General features: G+C 34.8%; 1 protein-coding gene across 1 annotated transcript; it reads left to right on the forward strand.

Annotated features, from left to right (window-relative positions):
- Window positions 1-5,560: 5,560 nt before the first annotated feature.
- LOC114718896 (uncharacterized) lies at window positions 5,561-6,558 on the forward strand. Its single transcript, XM_028904338.1, has one exon. The coding sequence runs from the start codon at window positions 5,670-5,672 to the stop codon at window positions 6,264-6,266; it is 597 nt and encodes a 198-aa protein (XP_028760171.1). The 5' UTR covers window positions 5,561-5,669; the 3' UTR covers window positions 6,267-6,558.
- The last annotated feature ends 12,263 nt before the right edge of the window (window positions 6,559-18,821 follow it).

Genomic DNA, 18,821 nt, shown 5'->3' on the forward strand with positions numbered 1-18,821 from the left:
AGAAACTCTTCCATCTAATAGGTTAATCTTTTGAGATTGGGCTCTCTCTTTGGACTTATATTCACCACAAACTCATATCAAGTATTGTCCTATCTTCTTCTTGAAGTGGTCATATTATCAATGGAATTCGCCACAAAAAGAATAATGAAGATGAACAATGTTTCTTGTTCTGGTTGGAAATGGACATTGTCACATGTTTTCTTAAGCTATACAAAGTTAAATAGTTACGTAAAGCTCTCTGTAAATAAGTGCAACGGAAAGGCCAAAAGTAATTGTACTTCCGTCTTATAGCCCAACTTTTCCCTTCATAATTGTTCTTTTTGTATCATAAACATTCATAGTAGTTTTAGACATATATATCTTGTTTGGGAGAAAATTTTCTTCATCTCCTTCATGATGTTATTTTGTGTTAGTGTTGCCTTCATCAATAAGAATAAGATTTTTTTTTATTTAAATAGTTATTTCCTAACGACATTAGATTATAAATGGGATCAAATCTGTGACCTTCTAATTATAACAGAGTTTTTATGCTATCAGACCACAACACCATATTAGCAAAATGAATAAGGTTTTTAATTCACAATAAAGAAGATGAGGGCAAGTAATTAGTTAATCTAAAGTATGTGTAAGCGTATATATTGCTTCAATTTGAATTAATCATTTATTTTTGATGGTCAATGTATATATTCTCAATAGTTAATGGCAGCACACAATTAAAAGTAAGAGATATCTAATATCATAACAATAAAGAATAATGCTATGATTCTGTTATGAGTCCCACATTGGGGGATTTCACAAGTGTTGTGGGATTTATAAGTTCAAAGGGCTCTCCCTCCTAATAGGCTAGTCTTTTGGGATGGGCTCTCTTAGACTTATGCTCATTATATTGGTGCTTTCGTTGAGAGTCGACCAACTGGAAAGGGTTACCTATGGAGGATTTTGATCGGTAAGAAGATCGAGTGAAGTGTTGTAGAGTGAAGCACTAGGGGTGTCGACTCCCAAGGGATTGCTCTGTTATGAGTCTCACATTGGGGAATTTCACAAGTATTATGGGATTTATAAATTCAAGAGGCTTTTCTTCCTAATAGGCTAGTCTTTTGGGACTGGGTTCTCTCCTTGGGTTTATACTTATCACATTGGTGCCAACAGGAAAGGGTTACTTGCAGAGGGCTCTGACAAGTAAGAAGACCAAGTAAAGTGCCATAGATTGGAGCAGCTGAGGACGTTAGCTCTTTAGAGGGGTGCTCTATTATGAGTCACATATTAGGAATCTCACAAGTGTTGTGGTATTTATAAATTCAAGGAGCTCTCTTTTTTAATAGGCTAGTCTTTTGGAATTGAGCTCTTTTCTTGCGCTTATACTCATCACATTGGTGCTTTTATTGAAAGTTGACTTTTATAAATTCAAGGGTCTCTCTCTCATAATAGACTAGTCTCTTAGAATTGAGCTATTTCTTTGGGCTTATACTCATCACATTGGTGCTTTCATTAAGAGTTGACCAACTGAAAAAGGCTACTTGTGGAGGGTTCTGACCGGTAAGAAGATAGAGTGAAGTGCCATAGAGTAAAGCCGCTAGGGATGTCAGCTCTCGAAGGGGGTGCTTTGCTATGAGTTCCACATTGTGAAATCTCACAAATATTATGAGGTTTATAAGTTCAAGGGGCTCTCCCTCCTAATAGGTTAGTTTTTTAGGATTGAGCTCTCCCCTTGAGCTTATGCTCACCGAGAGTCCCATTCCATCCTGCAAAGAAAGCCACCAAACATAGTTTCCACATTATTATCCAACATGCCGTAGATGAGTTTCTGAACAGGGGAATGAATCCAACAAGTTGTACTGAACATGATAAGCCCAAGTACTGGAAGCACTACATATAGCACACATGACAATTCAACTGAACAGAGGCGGGCATGATGAGTTTGAAGATGAGGAACTAACTTATATCGATCCAGTTGAAAATGGGGCATTATCCTCTCTTCCTTAAACCTGGAACAAAGGAATTTGTAATGTATTTGTCGCTGTTCGTAATGTATTTGTCATGATCCTTTTTGAAACTATATATTAGACCCCTACGGTAATGACTAATAAGAACAGATTTACAATAAGAGGTAAAACACTATTCTGGTACATTAAAATATGTTGTTGATTCAAGAATTTGTAATGTGTTTTTGTTGTATTCATAATGTATCTGTTATGGCCCTTATTGTAATAAGAATAGATTTACACTTGAATATGAAAGTAAAAGCTGAAACACATTACAATAAGCGGTAAAACCTACTCTCTAATGCGTTAAAGATTTTTACCACTTTTTATTTGGCACTTACCGATGGTCTATATAGTTTTGTACGGAGAGAAAAAGCATAAATCCACATTATTTGAATCGATCAGTATATCAGATAGGCAAGGAAACAAGTTTAAATTTAATACCTTTTGGTATTTGTTGATTTGATTTCTTTGAGAATGCAAATCCTTTGTAGTTGTAGCCTTCACATCATCTCCTTCATCTTCATCCATGATGGATTTCATTTGTAATTGCTTTGCAAAGACTAGAGAAGAGAATTGATAAATATTCACTTACAATTTTGTGCCCCAACACATCCAAGTTGATGGCATTATATAACTGATGGATAAGATTTAGGGCATAAAAAACAATGGGTTGTTAAAACTGTGTGCGCTTCAGAAATTTGAAGAGATCATATCTAACATAAGCGAAACAGTGAGCTAGAAACAATAAACTATTAAATCCGAGTATTCTAGAAGTTTTATCAGATAAGATTTATTGTAAAAAAAACAATGGATTGTCAAAATTGTGTGCGCCGCTTCAAAAATTTGATAAGAAATTAGATTTAACATAAGAGAAGCAACGAGTTTCAAAACTATGTGCACCATTTCAAAAATTTAATAAAGAGATTAGATTTAATATAAGAAAAATAATGGGCTATTGAAACTTTGTGGACCGCTTTAGAAATTTGAGTGAAACTTGTAATCTAGAGAAAAATTTGTTTATCACCAATTTGCTATCTTTTTTAGGAAAGTGGTGGAAAAATCACCACTTACCACTGCTTTTAGGGGGGAAAAAGCCCCCCGCCAGCAACTAGTCTCGACGCCGAAGCTCTAGTGGGAGACTTTTGGAACCGGTCAATGTTTGCTAGTAGGGTCGTTAAGAGTGTGGAAACTTTGTTTTTTTTTTTTTTTAAAGAAGAGACATTTTACGTCATTTCATTTTGATTTCAAAATGTTAATTTAGGATTTTCTTAATTTCCTTTTTGGTATTACGAATTATTAACTTTCCAAATTGACATTTTACTATTTCACACTTCTTTTTCTGTTATTTTCTCAAAAAATTTTATCCATATTTGTAAAGACACCACCAACACAAGATAACATCAGGGAAGAGATGGAGAAAATCTTACCCCAAGAAAGATATACCTAAAATTAGGATGTTTATTGTACAAGAAGTCAGTTTTCATAACACTGTGAACATGAAAAATTCACATGACTAAGTGTGTGGATATGTTATATGAAAGGAATAGGTTATTTTACAAGAGGTATATTATAAACATTGACGGTTATAAATTTTCATATGTGTATTTTTTATTTATTTATTTTTTCTGTTGTTAAAATTTGTATTTCAACTTGCAAACTTATCCATAAGTACTTGTAAATCTTTTATATTAACAATCTATAATTATGAAAATTGAGAGTTGTAAATTTTATTTGTACAATTTTTATTTAGCTATTTTTTTATTGTTAAAAATATCCATTTCGACCTTGAAATTTATATACAACTACTTGTAAGTTCTCTATGTTTGCGGATTGTTATTACGAAAATTGAGAGTCATCAATTTCCGTACGTACAATTAATATTTAACATTTTTTTATTGTTAAAATGTCCTACCTCTAATCCTAAATATAAAAGTTAGTTGACTAATTTGAGTTAGTTGACTAATTTGAGTAGATTAAGAAAATTAGTTAAATTAGTTATTTATAATAAACAGATGTTGTTTTTTCTAAAATATTTTTGCTAATCAAGTTTATTGATTAGAACTACTATTATTAGAAAGACTATCTTAAAAAAATAGATAAATATAAGAGATATGGTGGATTAAGGTCTAATATTTATGACTAAAATAAAAGTCAAATGAAATCTTATACCGCTTCCAGTCCTAATTATAAGAGCTATTTGACTAATTTGAGAAAATTAAGAAAAAAAGTTAAGTTAGTTATTTGTAATAAATATGTGTTATCTTTTCTAAAATATTATTGCTAATCAAGTGTGTTGGTTAGAACTATTATTGTTAGAAGGATTATCTTGGGAAAAAATATAAATATAAGAGACAAAATAGATTAGGGTCTTATATTTATGACTAAAATAAAAGTCAAACGAGATTTTATATTAATAACTGAAACTAATATTAAGAATCAGAGCTAACGTGTCTCAACTTCCAACCTTATATGTGAGGCTGTGAAAATATTTAGAAACAACACGGTCATTTTCCTTTTAAACTTGGTTTCATTTGGGGACAAGGAGACTGGAATGAAATTTAAGATTGTATTGGGCCAGACAAATAATTAAGTTCAGCTTGTGGTCCTTTTGTGAAATTCTCCATAACAAACAAGCCTACCCCGCGATTCAGATTTCAGTGAAGGCCGAAGAGAGAGGAAAGAATCAGATCGTCCTTTTTAGTACTGCCCATTCACGGCGTAGAAAGCAACACAAGCAGATTGTGTTTAGTTCTTTCTTTCCTTTCCATCGTCGGAAACAGATCGTCGGAAGTTGAGAGTAACCGATCGCCGTTTTGGCGCAACATATCTGCTTCTTCCTTTCATTGTGCTTTGCGGTTTTACTTCTTTTCATTTCAGTAAAAATTTCCTATTCAGTCAATCTTCTGTTTCTTTGGTTCATTTTCATTGGAGCTTTGAGGTTTTTTTGAATTGATATACTCACACATAGTTGTTGGCTCAAATTGGAGCATTGAGTTGTTATCTTTGATTGCATTTCAATCATATTAATTTGATTCTGTGAATCCGTATGTCAAATCTGGAAATTTTTCTACGACCGCTGAACAATTACTTCCTCCAAAGACGGAAAACAGAGTCAACAGAGAAGAAGATTTTTGGACTGTGAAATTTCTCTCTCTGAATTAAGTTAGCGCCAACAGAGAGGAAAAGTTTTTGGAGGGAAATAACTTCGGTCATGCTGAAGGTTTATTTTCTGATTCCCCCCCAGATTTAACGTAGCTTTTCACTTGCTGAAAGTTACTGATGTGGCAACAAATTCAGTGGTAATTCTAAAGCTCGATGAGACCCAATTTTGAACAACCAAAAAACTGGAAAGCGAGAGCTAATACTGTTTCTCTGGCAAGCAGAATCTTCCGTTCGATCTGTCGATTTAGCTTCTGACGCTGTAAGCTTTTTGTTACAAATATCCTTTTGATGATTCGATCAATCCAGGATCCAAAGGGACTCGTGGATTCAGGGAGTCTTGATTTCAGAGTCGTCATTCCTGGCTTTCTAATTCGGAGTTTTGTGGTCTCATATTTGATCATATTTGATATCTTCAGCTTTAACATTTGAAGCTTGTATTCTAAATTATCTTTTTCGTACGTTCTGAAAATTGAGGAAAATTGCATCCATAAAGCTAGCAAGATACTGTTTTTATCAAGGAAAATGAATAGGAGGCTGGTCTTGAAGCATTCAGTTGCTCTTGTGGGCATGCTGGTATGTGTTAGTTGCTTTTTGATTGTGATTGTTACTGTTCTGAAGCTTCCAGAGGCGTCGCCCAGAAATAGGGAAATGGGGATTTACCATCCAACACTCAAATCCAGAAAAGTGCCTCAGAATTTCAAATTAGGTGAATTTGGAGAAATGATGGTTGAAATGTTGCCTCAAGATCTTGCCTTCACTATGTTTATTCCTTCAGAGGAAGCTTTCAAGCGTGATTTGCATTTATCTGTAAATGACAGCTTGACACCAGAGAAATTTAACGATACCTATGCAATTCTCACTCGTATATTGGGATTCTCAGCTGTCCCGCGGGAGCTATCTTCAGTTGAGCTACCTCTTGGTGAGCTGGTGTCCTATGATTCTTTATCTGGGTTCCAATTATACATTGCAAAAGACATAGATAGAATGCTATCTGTGAACAGGATTCGATCAAAAATCACAGATATTAGAAAAGGGAAGATTGTTATGCATATTATGGATGGCGTTATTATGGATTCTGATTTTGGGCAATCTTTTCTATCTGATGATACTGAGGAGTGAAGACGATTGACTGTTTGCTGTTTTGTATCTATACTTCAAACTGAGCCTAACATAAATAAGGTCAGAGTTCAATTAGAGGGTTGAATATACAGACACTCAGACCTGATAGAGATTCATACAGAATTTTCTTTTTCGTTATCTTCCTTACAGGAAAGGTATAAAGGTTGTATTGTATCATAACTCAGGCTAGCTTATACGTGTAACAATGTTTGAGGAATTAGTCGACTTGGATGGTTCAATTTGTAACTTAAGCTGATTTGGCAACAATAATTCTTAATTTGGCTTGTGCTAATAATCTGTTTCTGGCATCTGCACCTTCAGAATTAGAACAACCTGATTCAAATACAGTACTCATTACTTCCGCATCTGAATTTTGTGTGTTCCAGAGCACACCGCTTTTTAAGATTATGCTGGGAACATGTTGCTTTTGTAAATTTTTACAACCGTGTACTTTAGAAGTCCGATTAAAAAATTAGGTTTTGTGCTTTGTTACTCGGGGAATTGGATTCTCTCCACTATCATTCCCATCCTCTTTCCCTCCACCACTCTCCTTTTCTCTTTACAATTATTGGATCAAAACTCCAATGGTCCAGATTTAATATTTTATAACATTTTATAAAAATAAATATTATGATAAAAAATAGATAAATAAATTTAAACTGTTAAAATATAGTCTGAACAGTTCACAATTACAGATTGTTATTATAGAGCAATTTTTTAAAATTTTTTTTTATTACAATTGTAAACTGTTCAGACCAATTTTTAACAGTTTAAATTTATTTATTTATTTTTTTAATAACATTATTTTTATAAGATGTTAAATCTGGACCATTAGAATTTTGATCCAATGGTTGTGAAGAGAAAAGAAAGATGGTGGAGGGGAAGAGGATGAGAAGGTAGTGGAGAGAATCCAAGTCTGTTATTCGGAGCCATGTGGTAATTAATGACAGTGTTGGATACGAGAACACAGATGTCGGAGAGATCAACTATAATGAGTGGGACAAGCTAGCTTATAAAAGTGACCGGGCGTTTGGAGCTTAACCCATTATCAAAAGAGTGAAAAAAAAGGACACAAAGCAAAACAAAAAGAGCCCAGATAGCAAAAGCATGCGCCTGAAAAAAAAGAAAGGAAGTGGCTTGACCTCTGTTTTTGAGACCCAAAACACAAACTGGATCCTAATGGGTCAAAGGATACCCAGTAAATCCATGGTGTTAAAAATCGGATAAGATCGTTCGAGTTAAGTCAGAAATTGATGACCGGATCACTTGTCTGGTCTGGTTAGGCCTCTAACTTGGGATAGCCCCGTCGTAACCTGGGTAACCCAATCGTAACCCGGGAGACCCGCTGGGTTGGGCGAGTTGCTGAATCACTCCTTAAAAAAAATTGTTTAGAGAATGCAGAGGCTCAAATCCTCTGAGAAAGAAGAAGCAAGTTTATTGTCGATTAGGAAAAAGAAGAATTAGGGAAGAAGTTTTCAATGTAGATATCATAGAAAAGAGAAGAGAATGATTCTTGAGGAGTAAGAGCTTTTGTTGCTTGAGAGTACCGTGTGATGAGAAGAACACCATGTGTGTGAGGAAGAGCGCAATCAAAAAAACAAATGAAGCACTTCTAGACCACTGGAAAAGACACATTGCTCAAAGAGTGTGAGAGGCAGAGACCAAGATAGAAGAAAACAAAAGGAGCAGCGGAGCACCTTGTAGAGTCAAATTGAAAAGAAAAACAGAGAGAAAAAAAAAAAGGAAAAGGTCGGTCATAATCATAGTCTCAAAGTTGTTCTCTGACATGCATAGCATGTTGTAGTGATTTTTCCTCCTTTATTTTTCAAAGCTCGCCCATCCTCCTAGATTAATCAATGCATCAGTGTCTACGAATTATTTTTAATTATATAAGAAGGGGCAAATGGAAACTCATACGATTCTTTTATTTTTACTAAATTATATATCGTATGATAATTTGAAAATATGTTTTATAATTAAATATAAATATTTTGTGTACATTTTATGTAAATTATATATTTTTAATTATTACCGGTCTAATTTTGAGTCAACTCTAATCTAACTCACTAACTCTTGACCTATTAACTTGACCGATTCAATAACTAGTCTGGTTTTCAATACCTTAAGTAAATCACAAACTTTTTTTTATTAAAGCATAGGTATTATTCGTAGTACTGTCGTGCACTAAATATGAGCACCTCTTCCAGTGAGGATTCCAACCTTAAGTAAATCACAAACTAATAGAAGAGAATGAAACTTAAAATACGACGCCGATGAATCGCACCCAAATCGCTACTCTTGGGACGCATAAAATCCCAATTTTCTAATTATTAGTATATGTTGTCTTCCAAAATCTGAGCTTATAACTCCATTTACGGCTTGTTGATTTTAGATTTTTCTATCCCATGTTTGCTCTAAATTCATACTTAACATAATCTTAAATTAAATATTTGAAAACTCAAAAGCATGATTCATAATTACAGTCCTTCAGTCCCTCATAATACTCTTCTGTTCTGATGGATTCCCAATCAGAGGCTTAGGAAACAATTAGTAATTAAAATCTACATGTAGTTCAGTATATACGTACATATACATTCACACAAATATTCAAGGTAATTAATCATTACTATTTTTTTGGCACAAAAAAGTTCAGGTGAGTTGGATCTCAGAAATTTACCAAGATCAAGACATGCCTTCTAACTCAGAAAACGCTTATAGAAATATCTTGCCCATCAACAAGATTCTCACATCATAACGGGTTCCGATCTCACAATCTTGTAGTTATTAGCCGACTTGTTACTAAGTGAACCAACTCTTGTTGACAATTAATCACCATCATTGTTACAATATGTTTTATTGTCAAAAGGACTCTTCGGAAGCCCAATCTTCTCCCACGTACGCTTTAGTCGATCACAGTAACAGCAGAATACTCTCAAACATTGATTTGATGCACGCAGCTTCATCTGTCCACAACAACAGCAAACCTTATTCCATTATAAAAAGATCTTGAGGTTTAGCATTAACAAACCATGGCTTGCCTTCTGCAATAAAAATTCCAACAAGGGTTAAATTCACATTTTAAACTCAATTATTTCACATATTTCAGCTTCTCCAATAAAAGCATCACCAACCTTTCCACATACATACGTGATTAGATCTTCTCTTAATCATATATGAATTTATAATATCAGTGCCATATATATATGAGGGAGATGTTTGTGTGAGTGTGTGTTGTCTGTTCAAACTAACCATAAGAGGCTAACCAATTTCGATGGACCGTGAAAGGATTAAAAGTTTTATAGTCCCATTGAAGCTATTCTACATATAAAGAGTTAAAATACAGCACCAATCAATCATTTGCGTTGGCTAGATATGATTTTGATATCAAAAGGTAAAAAGAATTAGACATAGATAGATGATTATATATATGTGAGGGAAAATTGGTTATTAACGATAATAAGGGTACACAAACTCAACCTTCGATATTCTATTGATCTTATTTCTGTAAAGAGCAAGTCTTGTGAAATCCGGTGGCATCATTATTTTCTTCTTCATCACCCTTAGATTTCATAAGCAATTTCTTAATGAAACCCCAAGCCATTACACTAATGATCAATTTGAAAGTTTGTGTCAAAACACATACAAATACATAAGCTAAAGGCTTGTTATAGATGCAAATAAGATTTTAAGATGGAGAAAACAGTGAGCTGCCTATGTGCTGAAAGTTTCATCAGATTTTAAGCTTTTGATTGGGGGAAAAACAATGCCTTCCATAAGATTTCAGGATCTTGATTAAAAACAATGGGCTATTAAAACTATGTATTTTTTCAATATCATCAAATGACTCAAATCCCTTACAATAAAATGGCTTGGATTCAAATATCATCGACTGCATGAGTGGACAAAATGAATAATTTTAATAATCTTAAAAAATATGATTTGAACATCAAATAATATATCAAATAGCTGTTTTTTTAGGTCTTTTGAATGGTTGAGATTAAACAATCAAAGTAATATTACCTTTGGTCTTATTTATAAGACTTCATTTACTGATTATAGACAAGGTCTTATAATTAAGATTGGAGGTAGTATAATTTTAAAAGTAATACTAGCGTGCTTCTTATGCTACATAAACGTTTCCTTCACATGAAAAGTGTTTCTATTTTCTGATTCTGGAAACTAATTTTATGGTCTTTTGACTTTTTTTTTACCCCGATAACATAACGTATCTAATTTTGATGTAATGAGCCATCTCAAAAGAGTTTGCTTTCAAAGTTTCATCAAGTCACTTAAGATCTTTTTGATGAATGACTAGGATTCACAAAGTCGTCAATTACATGAGTTGAGTAGACGAAATATACCATTTTAATCATTTTGAAAAGCATAATTTAAATCTCTAAATGATGATATATAGTTGTTTTTCAGATATTATATATGAACGGTTGAAAGCAATACTATTGAGCTCCTTACACTAGATATTAAAAAAAAAAAACTAAAATGGACATGAATATATGATTAATTTAATTATCATTATAGATTTCCCCTATGAAAAATATTTCCCCTTTGTAGCCATGAAAACCAATTGTGCATGATCTCTTCTTATTGATAACTCAACTACCGAACTTGGATCTTTGGAATGCGTTACATAGGTGGGTTTTGACATTAAAAGTTTCATCAAATCACTCAGTTTGCTTTTGATGAACGGCTAAAATTCGCACAGCAATCAATTACATGACTAGATGAAAGGTACTATTTAAATGATATTGAGGGTTATTAATTATAACCCAGATCAGTTGGGTCCATAATCCACAAAATGAAAAGAAACAAGCCTTAATCAACCTCATCACCAGAAGCTTAAGTTCTTTTCAAATCCAAGCTAGATATAATATTACATCAACCAGAACAAATGCCTTCATGTGTGAAATTTCCCCTTGTTTAGGAATCTTTTCAATCATTTTCACTGACAAAAAAAAAAAAAAACTTGTAAACTAGGAGCCTGTTTAGCTAATACAATAGCATAATTATCAAACTCTCTGCAAAAGAAACAAGTGAAAATGAATATTTCAGTTTCTTGTAATCAAGTGAATAGCTTGTACACAATCAGATAATACAATCAATTGACGTGTCTTCGATAGCTGCTGGTGAATCATCTACCTTCTGACATAGCACAAGCCACTGGACTTTGAGGTTAATCAATAATGGTCGATCTTGTCAAGCTTTGAAGAAATTGTAGAAGCAATAGCATTCATTGCTGGCCTACTTTTCAAACATTTTTGTTCATCCATAACATCAATAGATGGAACTCTTCCATGTTGCGCAACAACAGACATGTTCAAAGACCGCAAAGAATAATCAATATGAAGTTATTGAGTGAAATTTTTTTGTTAACAATCTATCCAAAGATTTGATCATCGACAAGTACTAATCATGCTATATGTGCGATCCATGTAACCGACAAATGTAGAGCCCAAAATCGGAGTTGTGATCAAGTTCACTTAGCCTTAAAATCTGCTATAATTAATCACCCAGCAAAAAACAATGTAGTGTTAGTTTTCAGCATTGAATTAGTTAAAAAAAAAAAAACCCAAAGTATTGTGAAATACTGACCCGAGTGTTAATTATAATGCACTGCTGAGGGTGGAGCTATAGCAATAAAACAATCCCAAGAAGCGCGCGGAAGTCTACCCTTAGGTATGCTACAGCTTTGGAACCAATCTGCGTAATCAAATAAACTTGATTAGAGAGCTTACTACTACAAGTTGTATAACTACCAAAATGTGCCACGAAAACTAAATGAAAATATATAAGCATAAAGCCGTAAAAAAGGAAAAATTATCTTAGAACACACAAATAATATATAAGGGTTGAAAAGTGAAGATGAAATTAGTGCCTATACCATTCCAAATTCCTCAGCATCCCAATTGTCCTTCATGGAGTCCACCCAAATGCTCAACATGACTACGCATCTCGGTGGTTCCCAAGAAGAACATGCCGGCCAAGTTCTTCCGATCCCTTTATGACCGCAAAAAAATTAAGGATTAGCATCATCGGAATCATATCAAACAACTCACACAAAAAATAAATGCTTAAATTAAGTTTAATACCTTTTGGTATTCCATTGATCTGATTTATTCAAAAGCAAACTCGAGGGGAAGCCAATTGCATCGATACTTTCTTCTTTTTCTTCATTAGATTTCATTAGCAATCTCTTCATGAAATCCAGAGCAAATAAAATTTCATAAGAATCAATTTGCCAGTTTGTGTATCTAAACACATATAATTTAATGGCGTTTTATAGATGTAAAGTTTTGAGGTGAAGAAAACAATGGGTAGTTAAAACAACGTGCGTCGAAGTTTTATCAGATATTAGGTTTATGATAATAAAAACAATGAGCTATCACAATAACATATATATTTTAATTAAATGCCTCAAATTTCTTACAATAAATTACTCAGATTCACGAAAGTCATTAATCAGGTGAGTAGTGGACAAAACGTAACATTTTAATATTCTTGAAAAATGTGGATTGAATCTCAAGATGGACGATAAAGAAAATAGAACCTCGAGATGATACGACATATAACTGTTTTCCAAGTCTCATGAACGGATGAGATTAAACAACTAAAGTAATACAATTTGAAAGCAATACTAGCGTATTCGTTACGCTTGATGTAAGGAAAATCATATTAACACAAATATAAAGAAAAAAGACCAAAAAATACCTCTTGAATTTTAAAATGCCGAAATGGCGGTGCTAACTGTTTTTGCAAAGGTATTGACTATTCTTATAAACATCTTAACATGTTAACCTTATCTTTCTGTTATTTTGAAATTCAAATAGTATTTTTGTGTCATTTTTCCTAAATATAATTGATTTGATTATTTACGTTTCCTTTCATGTGAAAAAGTCATTCCTTTTTATAGTCATAGAAACTAGTTATGGCCTTACTTTTCGTAACTCAAACATGGTGTGGGCTCTAAAAATATATTTTGATAATAAATTAAAGCATATGGGTTGTCATGCTGGTAGCATTTTTGCCATAGCAAACCATTTTTGATGCAATGATCTAAGAGGTTTGGTGTCTTGGTGAAGTTTCCCATTATCATGGCAAACTGAAATACTTATGGGGAACAAAATTTGGGGTGTCTTTTTTTTTTTTTTTTTTTTTGCTAGCTTATTTTTGGATTGTCGAATTTGGTCTCAGAAAAGTTTTTAAACGGTTCGAATTCTCGTTCTAATTTTTGATATTTTTATTATTTTAAAGTGTTCGTTTCTGCCTCCACATTTTTTTCCAAAAAATAAAAGGCATATACGTTTGGCTCTCTAAATTAGTAAATTTAATTAAATTTCAGTAATCTTAACACTCAGTTTCATTTATCAGAAAATAAGTAACATAACAAACGAAGATGATGATTGTGTAATTAAGCACTGATAAAGGAAAGAAAGTAAAATAAAAAATAATATATAGTCTAAATTATTTTAAGGATCCATTTTTTCTTCATACACTCCACCATCTTCATTGAAACTCTTTTGTCCAAATTTCCTTGTCAAGCTCTGCCACTCCATGGATCATTCACCATTGCTTCTTCATCAATGAAGTTCTGCCACTAAACGGTCTAGCTGCCGATTACTTAGGTATTGGCCGTCGACGGAACATAATCGCTGCTTTCAAAATTCAATAATTTTCTTATAACTTGATTTTTTAAAAAAATTATTTGTTAGTTAGGTTAATTTAAAATTAGATGCTAGATGGGAGAGGAATTGACCGTCTAAACAGTAAGCTTTTGAAGTTTCATTACACAGCTTAAATTTATGTAGTTGAGATAAAATGTGTGTGTGAGTGTGTGTGTGTGTGTGTGTGTGTGTAAAGTGAGTTTCTGACGAGAACAGATTTAAGGCAGAGCAAATAATGTGCTATCAAAATTGTGCCTTTTAATTTGGAGTTTCATTAAACGGCTTGAAATATTGAATACTGGCTTGTTATAGTCATAGCCACACGGCCGCTAGATACAATAAGAACCCAAATCTTGGAGATAAGCTAGCTTGTAATTTAAGAACAAATTTAACAAAAAGAACTCAATTCACAAAACCAAGTGTAAAAGAAAAACAATGTGGTTTGACATCTAAAATTACGAATTAGTGGAAGAGAATAAAATTTAAAGTAAGAAAGCTTGCGAATCACACCCATTTTTCAATTCCAGGCTCTCCAACTCCAAAAACGAAAAGATGTTCAACTTTAGTTAAATTCACATCCGAAGCTCAGTTCTTTCACATCTTTCATCTTCTCCAATAGAAACTTCACCCACCTTCCTATTTACAAGATTGGATCTTCTCTTAATCATTAATTGATTAATAATATATATATATATATATATATATATATATATATATAAGAGATGTGTGTGTGTTCCAAAACTAACCACGAGAGGCTCAGAAAATGCCATGGACTTCGAATGGAATGAAAGTTCTATATCAGTGCCATTGAAGGTTAAAAGATGGATAGCTTTTTCCAGGAATTCATCTTCTCTTTCTGTCCAGTAGCTACCTTGATAAGAATCAAGACCCCACTCCAAATCCTACATTCAAAACCCACAATTTTTTACGATCCCTTTCAAATATACAGAGAACGAACAGAAACGATAAAGTAAAGCACAGCGGCAAAGAGAAAGAACATCACTTTGTATTTCATTTTCTTTAATGAACAGTAACAGTTTCAACGTATATATAAAGTGTGAGCTATTCTAGAATCATCTACAGGGCTTAGCTGTACAAGAGATAAAGTAAAATATCTACTGATGAGTTAGGTTTGGGCTTTGGCATCTGACTTGGGCTTATCATCAAACATGGGCTTGGCATTAGACTTGTGATGATGTGGATCAGTTGATGTGCTAACATTCCCCCGCGAGTCTAAAGGTACAGGTTTGACATTTAGACTCGATCTCAAGCGAGTGTATCTAGATGTGAGAAGAGGTTTTGTGAGTATATCAGCAAGTTGATCTTGAGAAGATACAATAGCAATTCGCAGAGTCTTGGCAGCAACTCTCTCACGCACAAAGTGATAATCCAAGGCAATGTGCTTGGCCCAAGAGTGAAAAACAGGATTTGTTGCTAAGTAAGTGGCTCCCAGATTGTCACAATAAAGCATTGGAGCTGTAGGAAGAGAGATGGTCAATTCACCAAGTAAATTTTGAATCCAAATGAGTTCACTTGTAGCATTGGCTAGCGAACGGTATTCTGCTTCAGTGCTCGATCGTGAAACAGTTGGTTGCTTTTTAGAGTTCCAGGAAATAATATTGGGCCCAAAGAAAACAACAAAACCAGCAGTGGAGCGTAAATCAACAGGACATCCTCCCCACTCAGCATTAGAATAAGCTTCAAGTAGGTGGGGTACAAAAGACGCAGCGGCAGAAAATAAATGTAGAGAGTCAGACCTTTTAATGTGGAGACCATAGTGAGATGTGCCACAGAGGTAACAAAGAATTCGTTTTACTGCTGTCCAATGATGATCTTTAGGATCATGCATGAATTGACACACACGGTTGATAGCATATGAAAGATCTGGGCATGTGAATGAGAGGTACTGAAGGCTTCCTACTGTACTTCTGTAAAGAGTAGGATCTTTGAATGTTGGACCGGTAGAATCAAGTTTTGAGTTAACAGCCATAGGTGAGGCAACAGGATGAGCCCGGAGCATATTGGCTTTCTTCAATAGATCCAGAACATACTTTCTTTGAGAAAGAATAATTCCATCAGAGACTTTGTGTACTTCAACACCATGAAAATAGTTCAAATCACCTAGATCTTTAATTGGAAATGAAGAACTAAGAAGTCGCAATAATTCAGAGATAGCAGAGCCAGATGAACCAGTCAAAATAATATCATCCACATAAATAAGTACATAAATCTGACATGTAGATGAGTTGAAAATAAATAAGGATGGAATAGATTTTAATGCAACAAAGCCAAGTTGGATAAGTCGAGCACTTAAGCAACAAAACCAGGCTCGGGGAGCCTGTTTTAGACCATAGAGAGAGCGATGAAGCTTACACACATGATTGGGGTAGTCAGGATGAACAAAACCTTGCGGTTGAACCATGTAAACTTCTTCATCTAAGGAGCCATGGAGAAAGGCGTTCTGCACATCAATCTGGCGAAGCAACCAACCTTTTGAAATAGCAAGAGAAAGGATGAGTCGAATAGTGACAGGCTTAACTACTGGTGAGAAAGTTTCAGTATAATCGAGTCCCTCTTGTTGATGAAATCCTTTTGCCACAAGTCGAGCTTTAAATCGATCAACAGCACCTGAAGGAGAGTACTTGATTTGGAAAATCCATTTATTGCCAATAACATTTTGACAATTGGTGCGGGGAACCAGAGACCACGTTTTTGTATCAAGTAAAGCTTGAAACTCCTCATTTATGGCCTTGCGCCATTCTGGAACTTTAAGTGCCTCTGAGACAGTGTTGGGCACGTTTAGTGAAGCAATAGTGGCAGTGAGAGCTTTGGGTGGAGGCCATGGGATTGTGCCATCCGTGAAAATCTTCGGTTTGGAGATTTGAGCTCTAGATCTAGTCACCATAGGATGAGTGCGGTTTGGTGGTGGTTGGTGAGAAGCAGTAATTAAGGAAGAAGAAGAGGGAGAGGTGGCGGTAGAGTGCGTTGGAGAAGATGAGGACGAGGAAGTGTGAAAGCTTGGGTCAAAGGTGGGAGTATCACGTGATGGTGGTGCGGGTGAATTAGTGAGACAAGTGTCATGTGCTGGTGGTGTGGGTGTATTAGTCAAACCTGGGCTTGGATTTGAACTTGGGCCGTGAGAAATAAGAGGAAGAAGTGTGGAATTATTGTTGGGCTTGGATTGGGTTATCAAAGTTTGGAAGGGAAATTGATTTTCATCAAAAATAACATCACGAGATGTATATAAGCGTCTAGATTTTGGATTTAAGCAAAGGTAACCCATATGGTTTGGACTGTAACCCAAGAACACACATGATGTGGATCGAGGTTCAAGTTTATGTTTGGTATATGGGCGAAGAATGGGCCAGCAAGCTGACCCAAAAACTTTAAGAAAAGAGTAATTGGGTTTGGTTTTGAAAATCATTTCATAGGGACTGGTTTTGTTGAGTGTGAGAGTCGGAATGCGATTCAAAAGGTAGGTTGCTGTAGAAAAGGCATAGGTCCAGTAATGTTGAGGTATATTGGCATGAGATAATAAACTGAGACCGGTTTCAACAATGGAGCGATGTCGTCTTTCAACAGTGCCATTTTGTGTATGAGTGTGTGGGCAAGTAATGCGATGATGGATACCAAGTGTAGAAAAAAGTTTGTGCAAAGGTCGAAACTCTCCACCCCAATCAGATTGAAATGATTTAATCTTGCGGTTTAGTAAATTTTCAACCAAAGTGCGAAATTGAAGAAAGATAGAATGCACTTCATTTTTTGTTTTAATGGGAAACCACCATATATATCTTGAAAAGTCATCAACAAAACATACATAATAACGAAAACCATCAGTAGACACAACTGGGGATGGACCCCATACATCACAAAAAATTAAATCTAAAGGAGTAGTGGAACGATGAGAAGAAGACGGTGAAGGAAGACGATGACTCTTTGAAAGTCTACAAGCCGAACATTGACTTGGAACAAGGGTTGATGAGACAGGTAAAGAGTTGGAAGAAATGATGTGCTGGACTGTGCGGTAGGCCGGATGACCCAAATGATTGTGCCACTGACTAAGAGATGTACGAACACCAAAACAAGCAACAACGGGTGAAGAAGATGATTTGAGACCTTGAATAGGATAGAGATTATTGACTCTGGGTCCTTGGAAGAGAGTTGTTCTGGTCTTGGCATCCTTCACAAAGAAACAATGAGAATGAAATTCAAAGAAGACATTATTATCAACACAAAATTGAGCAACAGACAGGAGATTTTTAGTGAGGTTAGGAACATGAAGAAGTTTATCAAGAATAAATTTGCCAAAAGGAGAGGAGAAGTGACCAGAACCAGTGTGATGAATAGGAAGAGATGCTCCATCACCAATAAGGACTGAGTCACAACCATCATAAGGATTAGAATGAATGTTGAGATTGGAGAGTTCAGCAGTCATATGGTTTGTGGCTCCTGTATCTGGGTACCAAAGATCAGCAGATTGAGATGGAGTAAAAGTAGAATAGTTGGCCGAAAAGGAGTGTGGCGGTGGTGCTTGGAAGGTATGATCATAGCGATGTGGACACGTAACTACTATGTGGCCAGGGATGCGACAAAGCTGACATGTGTCGGAAGAGGTTTGGAAAAAGTTGGTGTTGCTTTGAGAAAAGTTGCTGTTGCGCCCACCACCACGACTTCTATAGTGCGTACGGCCACCTCTGTTACTACGTTCAAAATATACAGAGGAAGATGATTTAGAAGTAGATATTGGACTTTTTGAAGGATCCGTCATTGTTGACTATTATGGCTCTGATACCATTTCAAATATACAGAGAACGAACAGAAACGATAAAGTAAAGCACAGTGGCAAAGAGAAAGAACATCACTTTGTATTTCATTTTCT

Source organism: Neltuma alba, unplaced genomic scaffold, assembly GCF_004799145.2.
Source record: "Neltuma alba isolate B1F8T4 unplaced genomic scaffold, ASM479914v2 tig00011877_pilon, whole genome shotgun sequence".
In the NCBI taxonomy this organism is placed as follows: domain Eukaryota; kingdom Viridiplantae; phylum Streptophyta; class Magnoliopsida; order Fabales; family Fabaceae; genus Neltuma; species Neltuma alba.

What these genes read in the sequence shown, in the direction of transcription:
- LOC114718896 (XM_028904338.1), top strand. Translation starts at nt 5,670, where the DNA reads ATGAATAGGAGGCTGGTCTTGAAGCATTCAGTTGCTCTTGTGGGCATG.